Source organism: Erithacus rubecula (genome assembly GCF_903797595.1).
Source record: "Erithacus rubecula genome assembly, chromosome: 27".
NCBI classification, from domain to species: domain Eukaryota; kingdom Metazoa; phylum Chordata; class Aves; order Passeriformes; family Muscicapidae; genus Erithacus; species Erithacus rubecula.
In genome coordinates this window covers 5,355,049-5,368,592 of record NC_136679.1, presented here as the reverse complement: position 1 = coordinate 5,368,592, position 13,544 = coordinate 5,355,049, and the positions used below count along the sequence as shown (strand labels likewise).

At 44.5% G+C, this 13,544-nt stretch overlaps 1 protein-coding gene and 1 long non-coding RNA gene across 2 annotated transcripts; one reads left to right on the top strand and one right to left on the bottom strand.

The window, feature by feature from the left end:
* Positions 1 to 216: 216 nt before the first annotated feature.
* NUDT7 (nudix hydrolase 7) lies at positions 217 to 4,206 on the top strand (the record flags this gene model as incomplete). Its single annotated transcript, XM_079327842.1, has 4 exons — positions 217 to 504; positions 1,879 to 2,037; positions 3,914 to 3,985; positions 4,068 to 4,206. 4 exons carry the CDS (start codon positions 217 to 219, stop codon positions 4,074 to 4,076), a joined length of 528 nt encoding a protein of 175 aa, XP_079183968.1. The 3' UTR covers positions 4,077 to 4,206.
* Positions 4,207 to 9,419: 5,213 nt separating this feature from the next.
* LOC306812973 lies at positions 9,420 to 10,039 on the bottom strand. The gene is made up of 2 exons (XR_013776923.1): positions 9,680 to 10,039; positions 9,420 to 9,608 (listed from the first exon to the last, which is right to left on the bottom strand). It is a non-coding gene; the product is annotated as an uncharacterized lncRNA (long non-coding RNA).
* Positions 10,040 to 13,544: the final 3,505 nt, after the last annotated feature.

Genomic DNA, 13,544 nt, shown 5'->3' with positions numbered 1-13,544 from the left:
GGGAATGTCAGGTGTCAGGCGTTCCGGGAAGTCTGTGCCTCTCGAGTACCGCAGCCCATGGGGAAAGAAAGAGAGAAATGCGGCCGGGAAAAAAGGATTAAAAGGGTGGCTGCGCCCTCCAAAAGTTTGAGAGGGCAAAAAAAAAGGCGAAGGGAAGGATCGCGCGGCGGGGCGGGGCCGGGCCGGGGGCAGGGCGCAGCCGCTGCGGGGTCGGAGATGGCGGCGGAGCGGCAGCGGGAGCCGGGCAGCGGGGCCGGGGTCGGTGGCGGTGGCGGTGGCGGTGGCGGTGGCGGTGGCGGTGCCTGCCCCGCGGCCGGACGGTGCCGGCGCTCCGCCCCGCCTGCTCCTGGGCAGGCACTCGCGGAGCAGGCCCGGCGCCGCCTGAGGCAGTTCGATGTCGGGGCCAGGTTCAGCCGCCTGCCGCTGCCCCGAGCCGCCGTGCTGCTGCCGCTGCTGGTGCGGCGGGGCCGGCTGCACCTGCTGCTCACCGTGCGCTCCATGCAGGTACCGGGACTCCGCGGGTCGCGCTCTTTCCCGGGGAACCCTCGGCGTGCGGTCCCGGCCCTGCGCGCCCGATCCGCCCTGTTCCCGAGGGCACGGCCCCTTGTCCCTGCTCCGGCATTCTGCCTGCCGGGAACAGGCCCCGAAAATCCGTGACAGGAAATGACAATTGCCGTGACGATTGCCAGAGTCGGCAACGACCGATTACTTGAATCGGGAAATTGACAAGGCAGCGCAGCTTTATTCAATGAGATTCCTCGGTGTGCAGTTAATACTACACTTTTTCTCCCTTTAATACGTAAAAGCAACAACCCAAGGCTCTCAGAAGTCTTTCGCCAGCATTTTGTTTCCTTTTACAACTGTTGTTTTCCGTCCCTGCCTCACATCTACTGGCTGTACTGAGGAATTACTTCTTTCTGTTGTTGAGTCTTTCTTAAAAAACCAAATAATCACAGTTACAGAGCTGATAAACTGACTGTAAATATGTTTTTTACTGAGCCTTGATGCACAACTCTGCTACTGTAATGTACTTAAAGGTATGTTAGAAATAACTCACTTTTTGATACACAGTCTTGAAAACAATAACTAAATAACTATTCACTGGTAACGAGTCCGTTGAGTCGGGTGCGTGTCTCCCTCCTGAGAAGTGAAAGCACATATCCACACTTTGACCACATGGCAAACTTTTATAGCCTTTCATGGCTGGGGGTGGTCCCTGTCTCCTTTCCCACAGAATGGGTGTCCAGGAACTTAGGCCAGCTCTTCTGTCCCTTCCCTTCTCATCCTTCTTCCTGTTTTTGTAACATCTTCAACCCTGCCCCTCTCCCAGTTCTCAACAACTCTCAGCAGATTAAACAAAACATCCCGACTATATATAACAGCAAATAGCAAACAGAACCAAGCATTTTCATTCTTTTGCTTCGTAATGTTTTTGGGCTAAAGCAAAATTTTATTTCCTCTCTCTCTATTGATTTGTGTGTTTTGGAAGTTTTTGCTCTTAAGAGTATTTTAATCTTGCTCTGACTGGATTAACCTGTCAGTCATTTACACAAAAAGATGATGCAAAGTGTAAACTTTGACATACTAAAGCAGAAGTTCCAGTATGAATTACACAACACTGAACAGGTGCAGTGTATTTCTGATAGCAAGGGCTTGTGGATTAGCAGGGAGTAGGCTCAGCATTTTCTTAGGTAACTACTCTTGATATCTTGCAAGTTTCTTTCTTACAGAAACCTTTACCACCATTTCCAGCTTCTTTGACTGGAAATAAAAACATAAAAGGATGCTGCAATACCAACATGCATCTGTGTGGATCCAATAAGAAACAGAAACCTTTTTATATTTAACAGTAGTACATTCTAGTCCTTTACATTCCAGCTGAGAAGATCACCAGGGGAAGTGTGCTTTCCAGGAGGTAAAAGAGAAGCCACTGATAAAGATGATATTGACACTGCTCTCCGAGAAGCTAAAGAAGAAGTGGGTCTGCAGCCAGAGAAGGTAGAAGTCATCTGTAGGCTGATGCCTGGAATTGATAAAGTGAGTTAGCATATCATAATAAAATAAGTTTGGGTGGTTTTCTCTTGTGAGGTTGGCAGTGACCTTTTCAAACCTGTCACTGGCTACAGGCACCACTTCTCCAGGTGTGCAGCCTGTGTGTCCAGTGGAGCCCAGGGAAAGGGTTCTTGCTCTGTTTGATATTTGCGGGACCACCTTTGGGGCACCAGTTAGTGATGCTCTGGAGCACCACCAACAGTGCTGTGCTGGTGAGAGTTCAGCAGAGAGCCATGGGCACAGTCACGGGGCTCCAGCCAGTGGGTGATGAGCAGAGAGGCTGAGAGAGGTGGGTTTGCTCAGCTTGAAAGATGCCAGGGGGCTTGGCTACTTACTTCTCCTGGATGGTCATAGAGAGGATGATACCAGTACTTCTCTTGAGGCAATGGACACAGCAGCAACATGGACATTTTGATGAGATACAAGAAAAAAATACTCTTCACCATGATGTCAGCCCAAAACTGGAGCAGATATTCCTGACAAGCTGTATAATCTCCATCCCTGGAGCTGTGCAGAGCTCACTCACCCAGGCAGGGTCCCAGCAGGCTGCTCTAGCCTCACAGAAGGAGGTCTCCTTCAGTGTCTGCTGACTCCAGGGCTGTTCACATGGAGAAGGACCACCAGAGGGGATGTGCACTGGGATTGTGTAGAGACCTCTAGCAGGGAGACTCCCAGAGGTGTCTTTGGAGTGTAGGTCACTATTTGTAAACTGACACATTCTCAATTTCAATAGCAGTTCAGTTTTACATAGGGTCAGTTTTCCCATAGAACAGAGGAATTGCTGTTTCTGAAAATTATTTTTGTTCAGCAGGTAACAGTTTTATTACTATGCCTCCTGTTTTTCTATCTGTTAGCAATATCCTCTCCCCGTTTAAAAAGGAAAGAACTGCTTTTGAAATTGTATTGCAAAAAGCTTTATTTAACTTCTTAAATTATAATTCTGTACAGGTAACCTTAAAGCCATAGTTCAGAGGCAGAGTGTAAAAAGATCACATTTTCCCTGTTTTCCAGCCAATTACCTCAGTGAGTAGGAGAGACAGTGTGGGTTTTGGACCATGAATATTGTACATGTTGGATGGCAGCTTTTTTCCTCAGTATATACATTCCAGGTGCTTCTGACTTGGACAGAGTCTTTCCAGACTTGAATCGAATACCACAAACACTGTTTTGCTCTTCCTCCTTTCTACAGAACACTGGTCTTTGTTAGTGTGAATAAATAGAACTAGCAAGGTGTCCTAAAGAATGTTGGTGTTCCATTGATGCAAACTATGATTTCACTAGATTTTGCCTTCCTTTGTAAGAAGGAATTACATTTAGAATTGAAATGTCCATAATTAAGCTTTTTCTAAAAGTGTTATATTTTATGCTCAAATATATTGCAATAATATTTCTATATCTATAGAAAAATACTTCCATATTCTGGAAAATTCCTCTATCCCAGGAAAACAATACAGAAATATGATGAAGGATATGGGAAATTTGGATTAAAACTAGAATTTAAAAAAGTAAATAAGAAAGACCCATGAGAAAGCGTGCGTGCTTTTTTTACTTCTGTAGCAAACTGGCAAGCCTTTTTAACTACTCTGTGATTATACAGGATGAACAGGGTATTTGTAAAATGATTTTTGACAAATACAAAAATATTATTTCAAATTCTTGAAGTGAAATTAAATAGCTTGCATTAGGGGGACTAAATTGCATTGCAGTTAAAAATAGTTCATAGGCTTCTTGTACTCATTTTGTAACAATGAAATATTTTTTACATAATGTGCATTTTTACTTGGTACAAACATGTTTGAGGGTTTTGTTGATTTTTTTTATAAGTTTATTTATTTATTGTTTTTTTTCTCTCTCTTTTTAGATTAACAACTTGGTGACACCAGTTGTAGGATTTATAGAGGATACATTCCAGGTCACTCCTAATCCAGATGAAGTGAGTGAGGTTTTTGTTGTGCCTTTGGAGTACTTTGTCAAGCCCTTACATTACAAGGCCTTTTCTTATGAAACATCCTCAGGTTATTTAACTCGGGTACACTGCTTTACATATCATGACCAGCAACATAAAAAGTCATTCAAGATATGGGGACTGACTGCACACTTTGCTGTATTTCTTGCTCTTGTAATTTTTGGAGAGAGACCTACCTTTGAAGTGGACTATGATATTGACAATTTAATGTCATCCTCCGAGAATTACTTCAGTAATTTGTATGCATCTATATATGAAAGAAAGAAGAGTAATCTCTGACAACTTAGTTTGGCAATTAGTTTATTTTGAAAGAGGAAAAAGGAGGTTCATTTATTTCCTTTGTACCTATTTTTTTTTGAAAGCTACACTTGAGTTTCTTTGGAATTGGGAACTTCAAGTTGACAGCACCTAACTAGATTAATTTAATTTTTAATCTCTTTTAAGAATTGCGAGAAGCACACAATATTTTTTTGTGAAACAGACTTTTAAAAGGTCTCTTTTGGTTCCTTCTCAGTTTCAATGCCTTTGTTCTGTGTGATCAGAGGTACTTTCTGTGGTTTGCCTTGTCTATAATGAGGTATGGAGACTATTTGATGTAATTTGTGTCTATTTGAGTTAATGTAGGAAAACTTCAGGGTATGTGTCTGTCTCTTAGATGTGCCATACATGAACAGTGCCATCCATACAGTCTTGTGTGGTATCTTTAACCACTTACAGAATGCACAATAAAAATACAAAGGTTTCAGGTGCTGTCACAATCTTGGGGTTTTATTGCTTGGGTTAATATGTGCAATAAATCTTGGTCAATTTAACATTTCTCACAAGGCAGTTCTGTAGGCTATGGAAAACTAGGATGCAAACAACAAGACTGAAGTTTGTCTCTCACCATGTTGTTATCAAGTCTCACTCACCTGCTGTCAGGAATTCTTCTCCAGGAAAGAAAAGCAAAGGTGAGGATTCACGAGAACAGAAATGCTTATGTGTAGTTTACCAGGCACCCTGGCAGTGTCACACACGTGGTGTTCCTTGTGCTGGAAATCCTTGTTCCCTCATTGCTGCTGAGCTAATAGCTCATTCACAGTGGTCAGGATTTACCACAAATGGCGACATTTTGAAAAGCTCAAGCGATTTAGTCTGGATTCAAGATCTGCTGTGCAGCTCCAGGTGTCACCAGGCCTGAACAGCTGATCTCAATCCCAAGATGATCTGCAAGCATTTGGAATCTTGTGCCCAAGTGCAAGCTCCAGTAAGATGAAGAAAACCCTCAGCTGTTCCTGTGGGTGTTTGCACTTGTGCTGCCCCTGTTCCAGTCACTAACAGATGCAAGTGTGAGAAATGAAAGCTGATGGCAGTTCCTGTGCACTGCCATCAAACCTTTCCTATTCCTCTGCTAGCTCCTTTGGCTAATGATATATTGTTAATATCTTCCATTTATTATGTTTGATATCAGTTGACTTTTTAAGTTAAAAGAAAAAAAACCTTCACTCTTTTGTCTCCAAGGATGAAATCCTTGGAGAAGTAGAAGCCACAAGTATGAAGAACCAGGGTGGGGGGGGAATGTTCAGTAAAATTATTATAACAAATTTTTAAAAACTTGACTTTAATCTCTTCATCATATTAGATGCAAACTCAGTGCTTTCTCTCCCTGCTAATGCATGCAGGAAAAGTAAGTAATTAAAATAAGAATATTTTTAATTAAAATAGAACCAAGCAATTAGACCTTTGATTGGTAAACAAAACAGGTACCAAGAGACATAATTATTAACTTACAGTCCTCCTCTACTACCAGTTTTTTAATTTCTCAGCCCCATCTGCACAGAAATGGTACATATTGCACAGATTCAAACTGTTCTTTGGTTTTCATTCTCTGCTTTAAACATTATTGTGTGGAACTTTCAGCACAGCAGCAGCAGTTCAGCTGTTGCTCCTTTTAGCAAATATAAATAGTGTTCATTTTAAAATTGAATAAACAATTTGGACCAGTTGAAAAACAAAAGTAAACAGAGGTTCGACCACAGAGTGATTTGCACTAAAACCACTGGGGTTTCATTCTTCTCACTGTGCATCCCACACAGTTTTATTGACATTAATTTGGATATTTAGGAAGTATTTTTTTAACTCAAAACACTCAGTCTTGATTTAGATATCCATCTGGGATCTGACTGCTCAAAATCCTAAACTTTGAGCACAAAAATAATTTAAGTGTTTGTTAGTAAAACTGCAATTCTGCAAGTCACACATTTACTAATGGGAAATTCTTTCCTTGGGCAATCTTTGGATAAAATTCTTCCACAGTCTTTCCTGGTCTCAGACTTCTCAAAGAGATGACCTGATGTCTCCATTCCCAGTCCTGACCCAGCATGTGGCTCTCCCCAGAGCCTGGCTCAGTTCCTTTGCACAGCAGAAGTGGCAGAGCAGCAACAGAAGGGGCTGAAAGGCAGAGGGGAGCAAGGAGAAAACTCTCCAGCTGCAGTAGGGAAGATGCTGATGAAAGTGGATGTGTGGACAAGGATGCAAAAGCAATTCATGTTTTGGGGTTGTGCTGGTTTTTGCTTGGGGGAGGAGTGGGTCTGATTTTCATAAGTAAACTCATAAATTAGGAAACAGGCCCAAAAAATCTTCATGCCATGTTTACCTAGAAAAGTAGTTCCTTATTTTATAGTTATGCATACTAGTGAATTTCTTTGGATAAGCGTACAATATTGATAATGGCATTTCTATTAATGATAAATATTTATAATAACACTAGGATAAGTGTTCCAGTTTTAAGACTTTGGGAAGACTGAGAAAATTATAAATGTTCAGGAGAGGAGAAGCTTCAGGGCTACCTAACTGGATCCTTCCAGTACCTGCAGGAGCTCCAGCAAAGATGGAGAGAGACTGTTTGCAAGGGCCTGGGCTGACAAGACAAGGAGGAATGGCTTCAAGCTGACAGAGAGTAGATTTAGAATGCGTATTAGGAGTAAATCCTTGACTGTGAGTGTGAGGCCCTGGCACAGGTCGCCCAGAGAAGCTGTGGCTACCCCACCCCTGGAGGTTTCCAAGGTCAGCTTGGATGTGGCTTGGAGCACCCTAGAATAGTGGAAGATGTCTCTGCAGGGGGTTGCAATGAGTTAACCTTCAAAGCGCCTTCCAACCCAAACCATTCTATGATTCTGTGATTCTATGGACTTACTCCACCTGTAGCTGTATTTCTCCATACTGGAAGATAATGGGGAAAAAGACATTGTAGTCTGAAATTGGAGCATTTGCTGACAGCAGTGTAACTACACAAGAGGACAGACTGTGCCACTGTGTTTCTTCTCTCACCCCAGTGTGGGCTCGCTGTCCACTGCACCGTGCCAATTTGCACACCAAGGTTTCTGTTTTCTGCTCTAGTTTGTGCACAGTAGGGAGCTGGGGGATAAGCCACAAGAGGCTGTCTCTGTAACCATCAGAACTTCAAAGAATTTTAGCAAACCAAGGCATAAGTATTCACTGGCCAAAAGCTTCTTGGTCCTCTCATTAACTGGTATCCTCCCTTTGCTTGGTTACATGATTCTTTGGCTTCCCATGCTAATTAGTCCTATGCTCAGTCTTTTTCTCTTCAGTCATTGGGTTTCTTGGGTTGGTGTCTGAGAGTTGGTGCTTGCAATACCTGAATTATCCAGTAGAGTTGATTTTAGCACACTCGCTGAGTTGACTTGGTTTGCTTCATCCTTATCTTGGCACTTCTGCCAAGTGTCCTTGTGGTCTGTAAATTCTGCACTCTCTGTGCCTGCTATCAAAAGCACGTCCTTCTTCCAAGCTTTGCTAACCTCCACCAGGCCTGAGATCATTGAAGCTTAATTCTACCAACAAGTAATTTATGTTTCTAACACCTGGGCATCATTTAGGGGCTTTGAAGAAGTACTGGCATCATTTGGATGTGCTTTTTAATAATAATCAGCTAAGTCATAAGATAAAGGCCATTTCTAGAGACAAAAGTAATGTAAATGCTGCATAGCAAAGATTCCAGGCTGCAACCAAGACAATTCTTCAGTGCTCCAGTTTTTTCACAAATCATATCTGGTCCAATAAACTCCAGGGTTTGTCAGTGTGTTTGGAAATTCTGCGGGGAAAAGGTCAGGAGATGAGAGCCCAGAGAGCATTCTCAGAGTTCTTTCACTGTGGTGAAGTTTGTGTTTTAAGAGAAAACCTTGCTAGCAAGGTAGGATGTTGCTGCAGATGCAAGACAGACAATGCATCTTGTACAAGGGCAGCGCTCTTATTCTTCTCCCTCTAGAAATTGTGCAGATGGATTAGAGTGTTGGTAAGTTGTGAGTAGCATGAACAGGTGATCAGGGAAGGTATTTAAAGGTGAACATCAGAACCTGGCCACGTGAGACTTTGAAGTCCCAGTTAGGGGGTGTAAATGGAACTGCTCACTGCCACAATGTCCTGGCATTGCCTGACTGTGATCTCTGCACGTTTTAAGAATTTCTGTCTTTTTGAGACATCAGTAGAGGCTTGAAAGTCCTCATGAAATGATCTTCCTCTGTGGAAGTTTAGATCATACCTGCTATCTCCCTGTATGCCATAACATACTTGGATACTCATGTAAGTTACCGTTTGCTTGATTTTTTTATCCAGTGTAAGAAAACCTGCAAGAAAACTTGGACTCTCTGGAAAAAAATCTTTTTTCTTTCAGGGTAAAATGGAAGGGCCATAACTACATCCTGAGCACGCAGTTTGATTTCCCCTTCATTTGAGGTAATTCTGTATCTAAAGTCTAGCTGGTCAATTTATCAGATGATTTGAATTAAAATTGGAAACCATTTGAAGCGAGAGTTTGAAATTCGGCATGAGTGTCTTTGTAAAAACACAGTACAAGTGCTGGCATTTGCCTTACTCTTTGAAGAAATAATTCAAAAGGCAATTTACATCTACAGTCAAAAATGAAAGGAAGAAGTAACAGGGGAAGTGAAGTCAGGACAAAGGAAATGGAGGTCTCAAGGGAAAGTGGTGTTCTGCACTATAAAAAGAGATTCCTCCCATCCCCCTCAATATAAGAAAAAGATACAGAAGCCTTACGGGTTCATATTTTAAGCATGAGCTTAGCAATGTCCTTTCATGGTAGGTACCGAGCCAGCCTCTCTCTTTAAATGTGGAGATGCTGACTAGTATCTGGGATCTCAGCTGGAGAAGGGGGATAGTGTTACTAAATCAGACCCAAACACCATCTTGGTTGAGCTGCAGCATCACAATTCTTTCTGCTGAATATCACCCAAGTTTCCTCAGCAACCTTGAAATCAGTGGGATTGTCGAGCATGCGTAGGCCAAAAAGAATTTCTGCACTAAGAGCTTGGATCTCTGATCACCTTGAAGTCACCCCCTTAGAGGGAAGATGGAAGAGGCTTACGCTGCTTTCAAATCTTTAATTTTTCAAATCTTGAATTTGAGGATTTCATTTCTCCAGTTTAGAAAAGATAAATTTACTGTTGGGTTAATCAAGTTAAAGAGAAGCAATTACATGCTAGAAAAGGTGAAGAGTGGTCCAGAAAGTCAACATTGCAGGATATTTCTCTTCTTTTAGCAAGGTGGTGGCAGCAGCAAAGGTGTTGAACCTTCTCTATTTAGAGAAAGAAGCGTGGGTAGGAACATGAAGAAAAGGAGACAAAAGGCAGTGCCCTACAGACTCACCTAAAGAAAAGAATCTGGTATCAGCTCATGGGAAGCAAGCACATCAGAAGAGAAATCCATGTGAAGCTGTTCAAAAAGGTTTGTGAGTTCCTTTGGAAAGTGTGTGCCCTATCCAAATAAAACATGCCTTTAGGACAGCCAAGAAGGCTGTTCTGTGGTCACTCTCTGAGGTGCTGTGGGCCAGAAGCGTCAGGGACACAGAACACACTGCCTGCAGTCATTCTCCAGCATCAGGGCTACAGAGCCTGGGGGCTGCAGGAGACTTGGAAAGCTGCACAGCAACAACTGCACAGCACAACCACCAGACAGCTCCTGGGTGAGCAGGCAGACATGAACAGGGCACCACAGCCCTTCTCAAATAAATACAGAGCCAAGTCTTGCCCAGTTCTAGAGGGAACTGACCAAGAATTCCAGCCAAGATTCTCATGGACAGTTACAGTGATCACATCCCCTGCTGCTGGTGAGCAACACCAGCAAGGGAACAAGTGAAGTTAAAAGGGAGGATGTACTTTTGAATCATTCAAACAAGAGACAAGTGAGGCTTTGAACTGGGAAAGAGTGGCACAGACAGTAAATGGTCTCTGCCCATGGACTGCAGTGGGACAATGCACTGGGCAATAGTCTCCTGTCAGCAGGCAGGCTTTGGGAGGGGCCAGGGGCTTACAAAGTGACTGCACCATAAGCTGTGGATTTTTTCAAAACTTGCTTTTTGAGTGGGGGGCTTTGGAGGCTTATTGCTTTTAGGGGGGGCTTTGAGCCTGGCTTTTTGAGTCTGCAGGCCTTTTGTGTCTTGTGTCCCTGCTGTGACCCCAGCCTGCTGAGGCCCTCGCTGCATCTTGCTCACCCTCACATGTGTCCTGTGTCCCTGCGTCCCTGAGCCTCCCTGCCCGCCTCTGAGCCCGGTCTCTCTTTCTCTCTCTCTCTCTCTCTCCACCTGCCAATTCCTTTCCCATTTTCCTTCTTCTTGCTGCATCTTGCTCTCTTTAGTAGAGTCACTCCTATTTTAATTTTGCTTTTTTGTTACCAATAAAAGTTTTTCTTGGTCAGGGTAATTTCATTCCTGACCATCTAATTTTAAAAGAGCTGCTGGCAGTGTCCCTCAGTGGAACATGACACCCCTGATCCAGCTCTGCAGCGCAAGAGGAGGCTCTGATTGTTCTGCTCCAGCACCTCAGAGCCAGGAGCTGGGAGCAGAGAGATTCCTCCACCAGGAGAAAGCCACTGGCAGAGGATTAGCTCTAGTGGCAGTACCAGCTTATCCTGAGCAGAGTGCGAGGAGCTCACGCCGCGCTTGGCCCCGGGGAAGTTCTGCACGGTTTCCTGAGCTGCAGGAAGCTCAGTCTCTCTCTGCAGCAGACAATGCCATCGTGTGGCTGTTCCTGCCTCCTCGGCTGCCCCATCCAGCCTAGAAACTGCTGCTTCTAGCCTGGAGTTAACCAGCAGCACCCTGTGTGCTGCTGAAGTGTTTCCGTAGCACGAGGAGACCCCTTAGCAGGATGCAGGCAGGCTTCCTACAGATCTTTCTCCAATTTCCAACAAAAGTATTACAAGGGAAAGCCATTTCTGGGAAAGGCTTAAACCAAGCCCCTGGAAGCTCCTGACCAGTGGACTCGGTCACCCTCTGGGGCTGAGCAGAGGGAGGCTGAGGGGTTCCAGTGGCAGCAGCTTGAGGTGGGATGTGTGACCAAGACTGTGTGCCACAGTAGCTGATGTCCTGGCCCCTCCTCAATCCCACAGCAGTCTTCACTTCTCCAGAAGAAGTCATTAGAAGAAGTCCAGGTTGTTACGAATGACCACATTTCATATAAAACTAAGATTAAATACACTGTGGCCAAGCAGCTGGAGCTGCCGAGGGGTGTGGAGAGGATTTGTCTTTCTCAGTTGAACACATCTGACATTGCCCATCTTGGACTGACATCGTAAAGCATTAAAAAAAAAAAAAAAAAAAAAAAAAAAAAAAAAAAAAAAAAAAAAAAAAAAAAAAAAAAAAAAAAAATAAATAAATAAATAAAACATAAATACATATTTCCTTTTTATATTAATATTTTTATGCTTATTTTTATATTTATAGTAAAAACCCCATACATTTTTAGCAACCAGAAAAATTATTGGTCATTGATTCTTAGCAACACAATCCCCTTCATTCATTAATTGACCACTACTGGCTATTGATTTCTCCCTTTTATGATAATTAGTCCTATTTTTAGTCCGTTTGTCATCTTTATTTAAATTTTCTCAGGGTAAAACAAACCACCTTGGGGTCCATGGAGACAGTTCTGGGGCACATGTGGGGCAGTTTTGGGTCTGGGAAAGGAATTTAGAGGGAACTTGAGGGTCTGAAGGACACTTTGGGGAGCTGGGTGGGCAGTGGGCAGGGAGCTGAGGGATTCTGATGGACACTTCGGGGTCCGGGAAAGCTCTTTGGGATCCAAGGATACACTTGGAGATCAGGGAGGGAAATCTGGGGCCCTTCGGGGTCTGCGTGGGCACTTGGGGGGGGTTCTAACAGAGCTCTCTGTGGCGCAGGGGGTGATGGGAGTTGTAGGCGTGGGTAGAATACGGTTTCATGGAGCCGCGGAGCATCACGGGAGTTGCAGGCTCAGCTACAATGTCTCTCGGTGTGGTGCGAGGCATGATGGGAGATGAAGTCGTGGCTGGAATGGCACGCTACAGGAGCCACAGAGCAGGATGGGAGCTGTAGTCCCGGAATTAGCTTGAACAGGGTGTTTTGGGGTTCTGGAAGGCAACTAGGGGACACTTTTGTGTCACAGCCGTGACTTGAGGTCCTCGGGAGGAATGTAGATGGTTGGGGAGCACTTGGGGGGAGCATGGGGAGCTACAACCGGGCCCTTTAGGGCCTGGTATGAGTTTTAGGGGAGGAAATGTGTTATGAGGGACTCTGAAGCCCTCGGGGATGAGAGGAGATGAATTCCTAGAAGTGGCTGTAACAGGAATCTATGGGGCTGGGAGCATTCAGGGGATTAGGCGATGCTTTGGGGCGCTGAGGGGGCACTTATGGGACATGTGGAAGGCAGATACCGGTGTTCTGTGGGGCACGGGGCATGATGGGCGTTGTAGTCCCAACTCCAATGGGGCTCAGTCCGCCGCAGGGCATGATGGCAGTTGTAGGCAAAGAGAAAATACACCAGGCGCTGCCCCCGCATCCCTGATCCCCGGCGTTGATTGGCTGCTGGGGGTGATGGGTGGAGGCGGGAGCAGTCCATTCACCTCCTCCAGTATATCCCTGTACCAGCCAGTTCATCCCCAATACAACCGCATACAGCCCCAGTGTTCTTCCAGTCCTTCCCAATACCGCCTGCTTCATCCCCAGGACAACCCCATACATCCCCACTTCCCCTCCAATCCCTTGCATTATAGCCCAGTTCATCCCCAGCACAGCCCAGAACAAACCCAGTGCCTGTCCAGGCCCTTCCAGTAAACCTTAGTTCAACCCTATTCCATTTCAGTTTCCCCCCAGTATTATTAATAGTATGCCCCAATGCCCCACAGTGTTCCCAGTTTGTCCCAGTATCCTCCAGTTTCACTCACAGTATCCCCAGTTTGCCCCAGTATAGCTCAGTATCATTCCCAGTATGTCCTGGTATGTTCCAGTCTGTCTCTGTGTACCCCCACAGTCCATCCCAGCCCACCCAGATTCCCTCCCAGCCTTCTCTATATTCCCCAGTATGTCCCAGTCCTCCCCAGTGTTTCCAAGGAAACTTGAACTTCTCACAGTTATCATGACACCCATATCAACCACAGAATGCTGCAATCATCTGTGCCCTAAAGAGAACAACAATAGAAAACAGCCTTTAAAATCGGAATGGATATTTCTAAGAATCTCTTTGAAATATTTCTCCATAAC